The sequence below is a fragment of the Pelodiscus sinensis genome, chromosome 20 (genome assembly GCF_049634645.1).
Source record: "Pelodiscus sinensis isolate JC-2024 chromosome 20, ASM4963464v1, whole genome shotgun sequence".
In the NCBI taxonomy this organism is placed as follows: Eukaryota; Metazoa; Chordata; order Testudines; family Trionychidae; genus Pelodiscus; species Pelodiscus sinensis.
In genome coordinates, this window is record NC_134730.1 from 2824007 (window position 1) to 2837325 (window position 13319).

General features: G+C 62.6%; 1 protein-coding gene across 7 annotated transcripts in view; it reads right to left on the reverse strand.

The window, feature by feature from the left end:
• Window positions 1-13319, reverse strand: part of ARHGAP44 (Rho GTPase activating protein 44) — a 115757-nt gene that overhangs the window by 14555 nt on the left and 87883 nt on the right. For 4 of the 7 annotated variants that reach the window (XM_075903495.1, XM_075903491.1, XM_075903496.1 and 1 more), the window contains exons 11-17: window positions 12455-12566; window positions 11435-11516; window positions 8505-8585; window positions 7280-7393; window positions 4018-4109; window positions 3077-3257; window positions 1398-1415 (exon numbers count right to left, since the gene is read on the reverse strand). In XM_075903495.1, the coding sequence (XP_075759610.1) occupies window positions 1398-1415; window positions 3077-3257; window positions 4018-4109; window positions 7280-7393; window positions 8505-8585; window positions 11435-11516; window positions 12455-12566 (680 nt within the window). The remainder of the gene's footprint in view (window positions 1-1397; window positions 1416-3076; window positions 3258-4017; window positions 4110-7279; window positions 7394-8504; window positions 8586-11434; window positions 11517-12454; window positions 12567-13319) is intronic. The other 3 variants (XM_075903498.1, XM_075903492.1, XM_075903497.1) reach the window with 1 other exon arrangement.

Below are 13319 nucleotides of genomic sequence, written 5' to 3' on the forward strand. Positions count from 1 at the left end.
ATTACACCCGGGTCGCTCACACCGGTCCGGCTCCGGGCAGCCTCCCGTCCTGACCCAGCTAGTGCCGCCAGGCGGCCCCTCGCCACACCCTGGGGCAGGACTCCGTGGAGACTGGCCCGACCTGTGTCCGATGAGATCCAGTTCTTACGCCGGGGATCTCCCTGCTCTGCCCTGGAACTCCACCGGCAGGGTTTGGAAAGGGACAGAACCATCCTGGGCCCCAAACGTGCCTTCACTGCAGGAATTTCTGGGGGGGCGGGTGAGCTGTGGGAGCAGCTGGGGGCTGCCCCTCTCCGGAGCCCAGCCCTGCCCCCCACAGCTCCATCCGCCCCACCCCCAGCCTCGCTCCTGGGTGAGCAAGGGGCGAATCAGCCCCAGCTGGCTGGAGCACAGGCGTGGGAGGCTGGGGCAATGCACCTCCCCTGCCTTCCCTAGGTCCATGAAGGACCGTGGGGGCTGCATTCGCACCCTTCGCATACGGGCCTGCTTGCCAGGGGCATCGCACGGAGGCTACTGGTGAGGCCCAACGTTAGGGCTTGGCTAAGGCCCCCTCCCAATCCCACAGCGGCACCCGGTAACAACTTGCCTCCCACCTTGGGTGGGGTGCTGGGAAGCTGCCGCCCGTCACCACCTCGGCCCAGGCGGGACAGCCAGGCCAGCAGCCCCGCGGTTGGGAACCACAGGTTTCCCCTCCGAAGAGGGCAGCACGCCATGGCTGCCCTGCTGCGAGGCCTTTCCAAACAGCCACACACCCGAGTGAGGCCGGAGAAGCCGAAATGAATGGGAGCGCGTTCTGGGGTTTTCCTCCGCGCTAGGGAAGCTTCCTGTTGGATCCCCCGAAAAGAGGAAGCGAGCCCTTATTTTCCCCAAAGTTGTGAAAATTCAACAGGCTTTGGACTCATAGACTTTAAGGTCAGAAGGGACCATTCTGATCATCTAGTCTGACCCCTGCACAGCGCAGGCCACAGAATCTCACCCACCCCTCCTAGAATAGTCCTCTCACCTAGATCTCAGATATTGAAGTTCTCAAAGGGTTTAAGGACCCCAAGATGCAGAGAATCCTCCCGCTAGTGACCCGTGCTCCATGCTACAGAGGAAGGCGAAAAACCTCCAGGGCCTCTGCCAATCTACCCTAGAGGAAAATTCCTTCCCGATCCCAAATATGGAGATCAGCTGAGGACCAAACTCAGCCTGGGCTTCCCCCCATGAAACCAACTCCCCTGGGGAGAAACCAGTTCAGAATTTGCCCCTTGCCATCACTAAGTGGAGAACAAGCAGCTTTCCAGCGTGTGCTGCAGCGAGGGCTTTACCTCCCTGCCTACTGGAATGGCACAGGCCTGGTGTTGAGAACGCAGGCGGCCCGGAAAGGGAGCAGTAGCTACTAGCGGATACCGTACCTTTGGATTTTCCTAAGGCTGCATGGACAGAAACATACAAGCATTAGTGTCAAAGAAACTGAGGCTAAAAACGTCCATGGGGTAAAGCGACTGCTGTTCGGAAAGGAGCGCAGAGGGCCGAGGTAGGGCAGGTCTCTGACTCTGGGTTACGGCAGGAGGAGGAGCGGACTGGTCAGTAGAAACGGCAGCACAGGGAGAAGCAGGATCCTGCAAACACGGGATGGGAACTCCTGGGACGTGCCATGCGGGCGGAGGGGTGGGGCCGTGTGCAAGGGGAGGGCGGGGCAGGGGTCTCAGGGGCCTGAGGCGCTGAGCGTTAGGGATCCCAGCCTGCCCGGGGCGGTGGAGATCCCTGAGTCGTAGGCTGCTCCCGTCCTGGCGGTCGGGTACGGCTGCTGCTCACTTACAGTTCCAGTGGGCAGCCCCGCGTGCGTCTGCCCTGCTGCTGGGGCCCGACTCGCCGTCCGACGCAGCCTGCGTTCTCATGCGGGTCCAGCGCTACCTGCACCCTCTGCGCAGGGAAATGCAAACGTCCCCCGAGCTTTCCGCACCGGATGGGCTGGGCTAGGGAGGTGGCGTTCTGGCGGCTAACCCAGAGGTCCGGGGAGGCGGCGGGACTCTGCTGCGGGCCTGTGACCACGGCCCAAAGGACTTTCATAAGGACGAGGGGACATGCCCACCCTCCCGGGGGGACGGGAGAATTCACTGCTGGGAAGTGCTTAGGTGGGCTCCAGTGCAGAGTCCTCCCGAGGGACAGTCACACCGTGGTAGCCCCTGGCAACCTACTAGGGCAGGTCCCCAGCCAGACCCATAGCGCTGGGGGGCTGGCACAGCTATTCACTCGCTCCTCACTGCGCCCCCCTCAGGGCCGTGCCCGTCTCCTTCCCAGCCTGAGCCTGCACAAGGCCTCTGTCCCTGGGGCGGCCCGTGGGGCACAGACTGCGTTTCTCTGGGGTTTGCTCACAGGGGCTCAGAACGGTCATGCGCAAACACAGGAGGCGGCGTCCTTCCAGCTTCTGCTGGGTCAGCTGGGATCCCTGCTGTCGGCTGGGCTAGCTCGGAAAGCCCGACGTGCCCCTCCGGCACCCACGGGATGCCGACACACCCCACCCGCTCACGCCAGGCCTGCCCCCTTCCAGCCACCGTGCTCTCTCCCCCCTCTGCCCAGCCCCCTCTCCTGCCTGACCATTGCAGATGCACACACTGCCCCCCGGGATGCTTAGCCCCACTGATGCGACCCAGCCACGGCTGGGCTCCCACGCCGGGGCCTCCAAGCCAGCTCCGTGCGGGATGAGGGCTCCGTGCCCGGCCCACGGAGCTGGCTCTCCAGAAACTCTTTCCCCAGCCCTTCGTCGCTGTGTGGCGCGCGTGTCCAACCTGACTTACCTCAGGCTGAGGGGTCAGGGGATGGGCTCTCCTCCCATCTAAAATGGCTGGAAGGCAGCCGACTGGAGAGGGCGGAGGGGTCAAGAGCAGGGGAGGGCAGAAGTGACAAGGCAGCGAGCCACCTGTGCTCACAAGTGCAGAGGCTGCACGGTACAGACCGTATGGCGCCCACGGGCCCGTCCCACGTGGATCTCTCAGCCACGACTATGCAAAGTGCGGCCTCTTCTGGCTCACGCCGCCGCCATGGACTCAACCCCCAAACCAAACCCGGCAGCCAAGCGAACGGGCCCTACCCATCCTTCTTGTAGAACTCCAGCATCATGTTGTCCGTGGCCACGCTGAGGGGGCGCCGGGCCTGGTCGTGCTGCTTGCGGTCGGCGTGGTCCATGTCGGGGGAGGGCATGGAGCTGTAGTTGGCATTGTGGTTGACGTGCATGGGGCTGCCGTAGTTCCCGGTCACGTTGAATTCGATGTCTGGGTGGGGAAGAAGAGAGCAGTGTGGTGGGTGGGGCTCTGGGCAGCGAGGGGCTGTTACTGCTGTTTCGAGTCTGCTCTGCACCCAGGGGCACAGCCCCGGGGCCAGGAGCCATTGCGCCAACGCGCCACGGCCACAGAACCCCTCACGCCTCAGAGGGGCAGGAGGGGTGAGGGTTGGGGACTGTAAGCCGCCTGGTAAGGAGCGGGAAAGACCAGGGGAGCAGCGAGGGTCCCTCTCTGGGTCTCCTGGGAGTAGGTGGGAGCCCGGCCCGCCTGACGCTCCATTCTGGATACTCTCTGAGGTATCTTGGCCTTCTGGGGTCCCTGCACAGGGGGCTTGTGGGGCTCCACAGGGAGAGTCCCCTCCTCAGCCTCCAGAGCTGCCGGGTCGGAGGGCAGAGCTGGGGCAGTGTGGGGCTGGCGGCCCCGCAGCCTCAGTCGCAGAACGGACCAGGTGCCATGACAGCGCACAGCCCTCTACAGGGCCCTGCCCCACTCTGGGGTGACAAGGGCTGCCCCCGGGCCCGCCCCACCCAGCTTCCCTCCACTCTGCCCAGCGGTGCTCATGGCTGCCGCGGGTTTTGTGGCATCAGTACTTGGTCTCCAGCAAGTGCATGGACATCACGCAGCCCTGCTCCCCTCCACTGCCCTCCCCGCGGGTCTGTGGAATGGACGCTCGGCCACACCCGCCCCAGCTCGGCGCTGGCGGCCTCCGTCACGCGCTCTCCGAGCGCCGGCAGCTGCGCGCAGGGCTTACCTCCAGGGAAGAACCAGTCAGCGTGCAGGATGAGCGGCTCGATTATCCCCACGATCTGCAGCGAGACCGTCGTCATCATCTCCGTGATATTGCTGCAACAGAGGGGAGGCGGCCGCTCAGCGCAGGCAACGGCCGGGGTCACGGCGCGACGGCTCAGAGCCGGGGCCGAAGCCAACACGTGCCAGGCCACCACCACAGTCCTGTCTGGCAGTCCCCTTGCTGGTCCAGTGGGAGCCACCACACAGCCTGGTACTCGAGACCTGCAGCCCCCCACAGCCCTGCTGGTGCCCCTCAGTTCCGGCCTGCAGCCCCCCACAGCCCTGCCGGTGCCCCTCAGTTCCGGCCTGCAGCCCCCCACAGCCCTGCCGGTGCCCCTCAGTTCCGGCCTGCAGCCCCCCACAGCCCTGCCGGTGCCCCTGAGTTCCGGCCTGCAGCCCCCCACAGCCCTGCCGGTGCCCCTGAGTTCTGGCCTGCAGCCCCCCACAGCCCTGCCGGTGCCCCTCAGTTCCGGCCTGCAGCCCCCCACAGCCCTGCCGGTGCCCCTCAGTTCCGGCCTGCAGCCCCCCACAGCCCTGCCGGTGCCCCTCAGTTCCGGCCTGCAGCCCCCCACAGCCCTGCCGGTGCCCCTCAGTTCCGGCCTGCAGCCCCCCACAGCCCTGCCGGTGCCCCTCAGTTCCGGCCTGCAGCCCCCCACAGCCCTGCCGGTGCCCCTCAGTTCCGGCCTGCAGCCCCCCACAGCCCTGCCGGTGCCCCTCAGTTCCGGCCTGCAGCCCCCCACAGCCCTGCCGGTGCCCCTCAGTTCCGGCCTGCAGCCCCCCACAGCCCTGCCGGTGCCCCTCAGTTCCGGCCTGCAGCCCCCCACAGCCCTGCCGGTGCCCCTCAGTTCCGGCCTGCAGCCCCCCACAGCCCTGCCGGTGCCCCTCAGTTCCGGCCTGCAGCCCCCCACAGCCCTGCCGGTGCCCCTCAGTTCCGGCCTGCAGCCCCCCACAGCCCTGCCGGTGCCCCTCAGTTCCGGCCTGCAGCCCCCCACAGCCCTGCCGGTGCCCCTCAGTTCCGGCCTGCAGCCCCCCACAGCCCTGCCGGTGCCCCTCAGTTCCGGCCTGCAGCCCCCCACAGCCCTGCCGGTGCCCCTCAGTTCCGGCCTGCAGCCCCCCACAGCCCTGCCGGTGCCCCTCAGTTCCGGCCTGCAGCTCCCTCTCCCACTTTTCCAGTTCTCAGCAGAGAGCAATAACGGTGACGAATGTCAGGTGAGCAAATGCCCAAAGGGGCACCCCGGGGAGGGCACTAACCCGTTGCCCCTGCTCTTCTCAATCCCGTTACCTGGGGAACGGAACGTGCACCTCGGGTGCTAGATGCTTTGAAATGAGCACAGGACGTCGGAGGCGCTTTCTGACGAGGGATGTTTCTGGGCTGGACTGTCAGCTGGCGCAGCTCCGGTGTAGTTTGCGGCTACCCCCGTCCCCACCAGCGGAGAGCCCGGCCCCTCATCCCCTACTCGTCCCCCGCCGTTTGACCAGCACGTCGCCTTGGCTCACAGGGCAGTTCCATGCAACGGGACATTAGCCACAGCGCAGGACAGATGGATCCGAGCCCCGGCCAAGATCAGCTAACGGCACTTGGCGGAGAAAACGTCACAGCCGCCAGCACCATTGCTGAGCTGGCCTAGCCCCAGGTGTGGACGTGGCGCGGCCTAGCCCCAGGTGTGGACGTGGCGCGGCCTAGCCCCAGGTGTGGACGTGGCGCGGCCTAGCCCCAGGTGTGGATGTGGCGCGGCCTAGCCCCAGGTGTGGACGTGGCGAGGCCTAGCCCCAGGTGTGGACGTGGCGAGGCCTAGCCCCAGGTGTGGACGTGGCGAGGCCTAGCCCCAGGTGTGGACATGGCGCGGCCTAGCCCCAGGTGCGGACGTGGCGAGGCCTAGCCCCAGGTGCGGATGTTGCTAGGTGTGGACGTGGCTAGCTGTGGACATGGCGAGGCCTAGCCCCAGGTGTGGACATGGCGAGGCCTAGCCCCAGGTGTGGATGTGGCTAGGCTGATGGGAAAATTGGCTGATGGAAACCCCCCTTTTGTCGATGTAGGAAACGTCTCTGCTACGGCGCTAGGGAGCAGCAAACCTGCAGCCCTGAGTAAACGAGGTAACAGCAGGCACACTGGGCAGACAGCCAATGGTTAGACGATTAGCCCAGTCCTGTGACAGGTCGGGGCCCTAACACGCCCATCGTCCCAACGCCCGCTTGTCGGTAGCAGCCTCCTATGGCGTGGGGGGGGGGGGCTGTGTGCTCTGTACCCATGTCCCCCTGTGCTGGGATGGGAGATTCCCACTGACCCACCCACACACCTAGGCCCACCCGAGGCAATAACAGGATTCCCGGGGGAGGAAGAAAGGGAGAGAGGCGGAAGGGGCAGTGGCTGGCTGGGGAACAGGAGGGAGTGAGCCCAAACTGAGGGCTGGAGGTCTAGAGGGGATGGACCCCCTAACCCAAGGGGTCTGAGGCATCCCGGACCAGACTCCTGTAGCCACATCATGTCTGTGCTGTATCCTGGAGAAGCAACACACCCTCAACTCTACTGGCTGCTGGAGTCTCATCTTGCTGCTACGGGGTTGCAGGATTTGGGGGACCCTGCCTCGGCGTCACACCTCCACCCCAGGGAGCCCAATTGACACAGGAATCGTGATTCTGCTCCTCCCGCTTCTCCCCTTTCACCTCCCTACTTCTGCCTCCTTCCATGCTGCCCGACGCCGGGGGGCAGTCGCTTGTCCTCGCAGGCCCAGAGCCCCTCCCCTCCCCTCCCCTCCCCACCTCTGCATCCAACCCAGCCTCCTCCCACTTCACCCTCCCGCTGCCGGAGCGGCCGTCGCGCCTCGTCCCTGCATGCCAGCTCCACGGGGCTGGGGCTGCACCTCTGCTCCGGCGACACGGAGGGGAGGGATTTCCAACCCTCGCCACACCCACGTGGCCTGCTTTCCAGAGGTGCTGAGGGCCCCCAGCTGCCCCGGACGCCAGCAGGGGCTGCAGAAGCTCAGCTCCGGAGCCAAGCAGACTGGAGGAGGGCAACAGACGCATCAACCCTGGTCCACCCGCCCGCCAGGGAACTGCGCTGTCCTGGGGCTTGTGTGACGGCCACCAGCCCAGCCGCCACGCTGGGGCCTGAACGGGGCCTCCAGAGCCAACGGCCCGAGCTGCTGCGGCCGGAGCGAAAGGGCCCCTGGCCACAACTGTCGCGGGCGTGTATCCCCAGGGCAGCCCCACTGGATTCCGCTCACCCCTCTGCTTGGGGCCAGAGGAGGTTGGGGCCCAGCACGATGGCCACGTTGCTCGGTGTCATTTTGTTGGCGTCCTGGTATTCCGTCAGCTTTGCTAGGAACTTGATCAGGTACCTGGAGGAGGCAAGCGAGGGGCAGAGGGTGAGGCCGGAGGGTCACGTGGGGGCTACTGGGCATGTTCCCCACAGCAGCCTTCCCCCGACACCGGACGCAGGCCGTGCCCCGAGCCCCAGGCCCCTCGGCCGCTCTTGGGAGGCAGGCTCCAGGCCCATGCTTCAGCACGGGCCGCAGGCCAGCCCGGCACTGCCTGCCGCCCGGTGGCCTCCCTCGGAGGGTCTCCAAGCAGCTTCGCTGTCCTGCTGTGACTTGTCCCAGGCCATCCCGTGAGGCTGGGGCAAAGCTTCCAGCCTCCCTCTCGACCCCCCATGAGTCCCTCCCGCATGGCTGGCCAGGAAACCCGACCCATTTCCACTAAGCACGTGATGGCCTGCGATCAGACCGCTCGGTAAACGGACGCCAGCCAGCAGCCGGCACCGTGCTGGTTAGCCGAGGACTGGTAAGCATCACCCGGGAAAGCGGAGGCTTACTTTGTAACTGGGTAACCGTCCACATCCCTAGCTCCCAGCAAGGTACAGCTCCCCCTCCCTCAGCCTCTGCCAGGACAGAGCCCTGGGGACCAGTCACCCCCTACCTACTGCAGCAGCACTCGCTGGCGGAGGGGCTGGAAGCCCCACTTCCAGGGGAGCAGAGACCTCTGCTGCCTGTCGGGTTGGGCTGATGTGGCTAAGCATGCAGAGATCTCCGACAGCACTTGAGGAAGGGAACACCCCCGCCCCAGCCCTCTACCAAGGCCTTGTCTCCACAAGGAAATGGCCCCCGTTTCCCAGCTGTTGGTTTTCACACTGACTAGTTACATCAGTGCAAACGGTGGTGTGGACGGGTGATGGCCGCCAGCTTGGCCGACACCCGGGGACTGAGCTACTGGCCTCAGGAGCAAAAAGAACAAGCGGCTACGGACAGAGCAAAAACTCCCCTCCTGGGGCTGCCGCAGACTCGCACCCTCAGAGGCCGGGCACACGCTCCCAGTGGGGGAGGAATGTGCCTAGTCACTGCCCTGAGTTAACGGGGCTGGTTTAAAGCACACCGCCTTTGGCGCCCGTTCAGCGGAACTGGTTTAAAAATCACTCCGGAAGTGAACCCCCCAGTTCCCTCCCCGCAAGCCCACCTGATGTTGCTGTGGTTGGCCTTGGGCAGTTTTTCGCAGGCGTTCCACAGGGCCTGCAGTCTCTTGTCTTGGTCCTGGAGGCTGGGAAGGAAGTGTAGGTCGGGATTAGTCGGTCAGGTCGCCACGCGGCCGGACTCTCGCTGCGCCGAGCGCTCAGCGGCTGTGCAGAGAGGAGGCGGCAGATCCAAAGACCCCGGCGACTGGGGCACCTCTGAAATCTGAACTGGGACCCCACGTTCTTTGCAGCCGTCACCACTCGCAGCCTACGGGCGTCCCGTGCAGAGCGCCGGTGCGAATGCTGGGGCCTCAGCCCAGCTTTGCTTGTAGCATTTACTTCACGTGCTTAGAGAGAAGCTCCAGGCCTGCGTGGTTCCACTAGGGACTGAGCACGGCAGGAAGTCCTCCAGCCCCCTGTCACGTTACTGGATTTTGAGGGGAGCAGCCAGATCACTGCTGCACCCATGGGGTGTGTGTGGGGGGGGGGTTGCCCCAAACGTTGGTACAAAGGGAGCCACACAAGGTGTCAAATGAAAGCTTATCTTATACTGATTCTATATCTGCTATTTATGTGGTTGTATAATGTCTGTGTGTGAAGTTATAAGCATGTACTGTGTGTGGATACCAAATCTTTCTCTGTATGTGGTTGAGCATTGGGCAAAGAAGCTCCGCCTATGGACATGCTAATGAGCAAATCTCTATGGAGCAATAGCCCTCTCTAGGCCAAGGACACACCTCAAGAATGGTGACTGATACCTAGGGGCTACCAGCAGGGAACACAGGGATAGGCCATGGGCCAGGTGACCTGCTGCAGCCAAGAAGAGAGCAGAAAGGAGGGATAAAGATGCCACGGGGCAGCCTCCATTTTGTCTTCAGATCTGCTCCTGACCCCAGATGCGGCCTCGCAGGGAATCATGAGCCGGGAAGAACTGTGGACCCATCCGGACATAGGATGTGCACCAAGGACTTTTAAGCCAGCAGTTATAACATCTCTGCTAGAGCCTGCATCGAGAACTGGGAGATTCGATGCATGTGATGTATGATACTTTCACAACCTTACTCTCATGCTTTTCGTTCTTTTAGTAATAAATCTTTAGATGTTAGATGCTAAAGGATTGGCCCAGAGTGATTTGTGGGTACGGTCCAGAGGGTAAATTGACCAGGGATCTGTGGCTGGTTTCTTGGAACCGGACAGAACTTGTTCGGGGAAGGTGAGATTGGGCTCTAAAACCCCTCACCTGTGTATGACACCCGGGGCCGTTTAGGGCACGGATATTGCTGGGGTGTCGGAGGGGTTTTGCTTGTGAGGCTTCTGGCTGGCAGGCAGCTGAAGCGCTCTGTGGGACTGGTTTGTGGCCTGTTTGGGAAGGTCCCCAGTCTGGGGGCTATAGAGAGCCCTGAATTTGAGCAATTCGCCCTGAGCAGATGCCCTCAGCGGTGCCCAGACCCGGCCCGGTAGGTCACACAACCTCAGCCTGGCACCGGGCCATTGGACCAGCCTTCCTCTGGAAGTGTCGCATCCCTCATCCACAGGCACAGAGCCTCACCTGTAGTTCCACATCCCCCCCTGCTAAGCTCGGTCACCCCCAGCCCCACCACGCAGGGTGCAGAGGGAGTCCCTAAAAGAACTCAGCACAACTCTTCACTACCCAAAAAGACCATGACTTTAAGGCCTGACCTCTGTCCCTTCCAGAGCTGGACACGCACGCTGCCTCTCCCCCTGGTGAGAGCCAGCACCTGGCTCTAGTCCTGCAGGGAGCCTGCCAGGCTCCGACGCCCGGACACTTCGGGGCTAGAAAAGCTGCAGCAGGAGTCCATCTTGCCTGCCCTTGAGCCAGGGCAAATTGGAGACAGTTCCGGATTGAGGGGACAAACATCAGCAGTTATCGGAAGCTGCGGAGACATCTGGGATGTTAGAGGGGGCCCGGAGCTGCTCTAGCTAGAGGCAAATTTCTGGGAGAAGCTCCATGACTCTGCAGACGGCGCCACAGGGGTATGAACTGCAGGGAGCTTGATGCGTCAGTGCTCTGCCTGCCCTGCTCGCACCTGCCAAGCGCCCTGGCCCAGGCGGCTGTCGGCCCGTTTCAAACAGGGCTCGAGCGAGGCCCACCGGGTGCCGTTCAGTGCGCGCCGGGAAGGGCTGCGTGGGGCAGTTCGAGTGCTCCAGGAGGCCATTCCAGGCACTGGCAGCGCAGGCTCTGGAGGAACCCTGGGAGCCGGCTTTGCGGAGGCAGAGCACAGAGGACAAAGGTGCCCGACGTTCTCATTCAGCAGGTGGCTCTGCAATGCCCCCCGTGGCAGCGCCGCTCCGCACTGGGGATGTGAATTATCGGTTAACTGAATAGCCGAGGAACCTCGTGAATTCTTGGTCAGTCGACTAGTCTACAGTGTATAGTCCCCGGGGGTGGGGCTGGCAGCCAGTGCGCTCCAGCCCCACTCTGAGGACCCCCCTGCCACTCTGCGCTGCGGCCTCTGTATGAGAGGCAGCAGCACAGGATGCCCGGCGGGAGCTGGTCCGCGAGGGGAGCCAGTTTAAAAACCAGCCGCCTTCACGGACCGGCTGCCTGTCACCTGATAAAGAGGCAGCAGGCAGCCCCTGGTCTGAGCTCCCGGACCCGGTGCGAGCCAGAACTGAGCCGGGCTGCCTGCCTGGCTCCTAATACGCTTTAATTGCAGACCCGGTGCAGTGGCAGGACCTGGACCCATCGCAAGCCAGGACTGAGCCGAGCTGCTGGCAAGTGGCGCCGGGGAACGCGTGTCGTCTATCGCATGAACCTATAGGCTTTTGCTTCTCGGTTGATCGTCTGCGCTTTTCCATCCCTACTCCGCACGGGCTGCGGAGAACACGCTTCCGCCCCTCTTACGCGCGAGCTCTGGATGCCTCGGCTGTGGGGGTGGGGCCGAGGACAAAGGAAAGCGCCTCCGGGACTCACTTGGAAGCTTGAATCCATTCGTCGTAGAGTTCGAAGGTCATGAGAGGCTCTGGAAGCTCTCGGAGATAGGACTTCAGCGCCCCTAGGAGACAGGAAGGAACGCTGGCCAGGTCTGGGGCCGGGCCTAAGGCGTCTGCAGAACTGAGCTGTCACACCAGTCACTTGTCAGCGCCGAAGGCCTGGCTCTCCCCAGCTCCACTCCCCGCCCCAGGAGTCTGTCTATCCTGGTAAGTGACTGAGCTGGGGGGTGGTTTTCACACTCGGAGTGAGACAAGCTCTTTGTTAACAGCGTCCCTCTAAAACAGAGCACTCGAAACCCTGTCTGACCCCCCAGAGGAAGCCATTAGTGACTCCTCCCTGCAAGTCTGACTTGAACCCTCAGGGGAGGTCCGTGTGGAAGGGCCCTGATGCTTTACTACTCGTCCAGGAACAACTAGCAGCAGTTTGCAGCACATAGCGGCATGGGACGGTACTACAGCTCGGGGCAAACGGGTTTCTATTTCAGGAGCAATTCTCCCATTTCTGTTTTTTTTCCTGTTCTGAAAAGGGGGACTCCCCCCCCTCCAAATTTCTAAATTTTCTTATGAAACAAAATTCTGAAAAAAAAATATTGCGTTGGGTCCGCCCGCATGTTCCGCTTGGGTAAAGTGGGAATGGGTTGTTCCACTCGCGGCTTTTGAAACGTTCTGTTCTCTCATTTTTAAAAACCAGAAACAAAAAGACACTTCAAAATGGCCGGCCGGCAAGCTGCCTCCCGCCCCGCCTCCGAAAGCGCCTCCGCCTCTTTCAAAACGATGTCGCCAGCAGGGAAACATTTCCGCAACCCATTTTGCTTTCGTGGAATCAGCACTTTCGGGGGAGATGCAATTCTGCTGGAAAACTTCCCACCACACCCGGGCTACAGCACTTGCTGCCCGAGTCCCCGCGGCGGGCGCCGTGCGTGGAGAGCCCCGGCTGGAAGATGGACACCGAGAGAAGCACTAAATCGTGTTTCCCCGCCTGGGTAACTCTGCCCTTTACCTGCAATGGCGTGGGGGTCTGCGGAGTACTCCTGCACATCCACCACGCAGCAGTCGAGAGCCGCTTTGAGCTTCTTTAACTTGGATGCCGAAGGAGCCACCCTGAAGAGCCCCTTGGGGAAAGGAGACAGGAGCGGCGTTAGCCACTGTGGGAAACAGTGACTATCATGGTGGTGGCAGAGCATGGTGCCCCATTGGGAAAGGGCCCCACAGAGCGGCCCAGGTGCCAACGGCGTAGAGGGCAGGCTCTGACCTAGCAGGGTCCCAATGGATGCGCTTGAGTAGAACGTCACTGCCCGAGGACGCGCGGAAACACCTTCCCTGGGGCACACCCGACCAACACACCCGATCGGAGTGCAGCTGCACGGTCAGAGCTCGGCTGGTGTAAACCAGCATCTATGGAACAGAGCCGGCTGCCTGGCTCCTGGCACCTCGGCACTACGCAGCTAGGCAGATTAGACATGGCAGAAAGAGGGTTTTAGTGGAAAAGGAAAAGGCTTTCATTACGCCACATCCCTGTGCCGGGGCCTCAGAGAATCCTAGAACACTAGCACTGGAAGGGACCTCGAGAGGTCATCGAGTCCAGTCCCCTGCCCTCACGGCAGGACCAAGCACCGTCTAGATCATCCCTGACAGGTGTCTGTCCAACCTACTCTTAAATATCTCCAGGGATGGAGATGCCACAACCTCCCTCGGCAATTTATCCCAGTGTTTCACCACCCTGACAGGGAGGAAATTTTTCCTAATGTCCAACCTCAACCTCCCTTGTTGTAATTGAAGCTCGTTGCTTCTTGTCGTAGCATCAGAGGCCAAGGAGAACAATTTTTCTCCCTTCTCCTTGTAAAACCCTTTTAGTCACTTGAAAG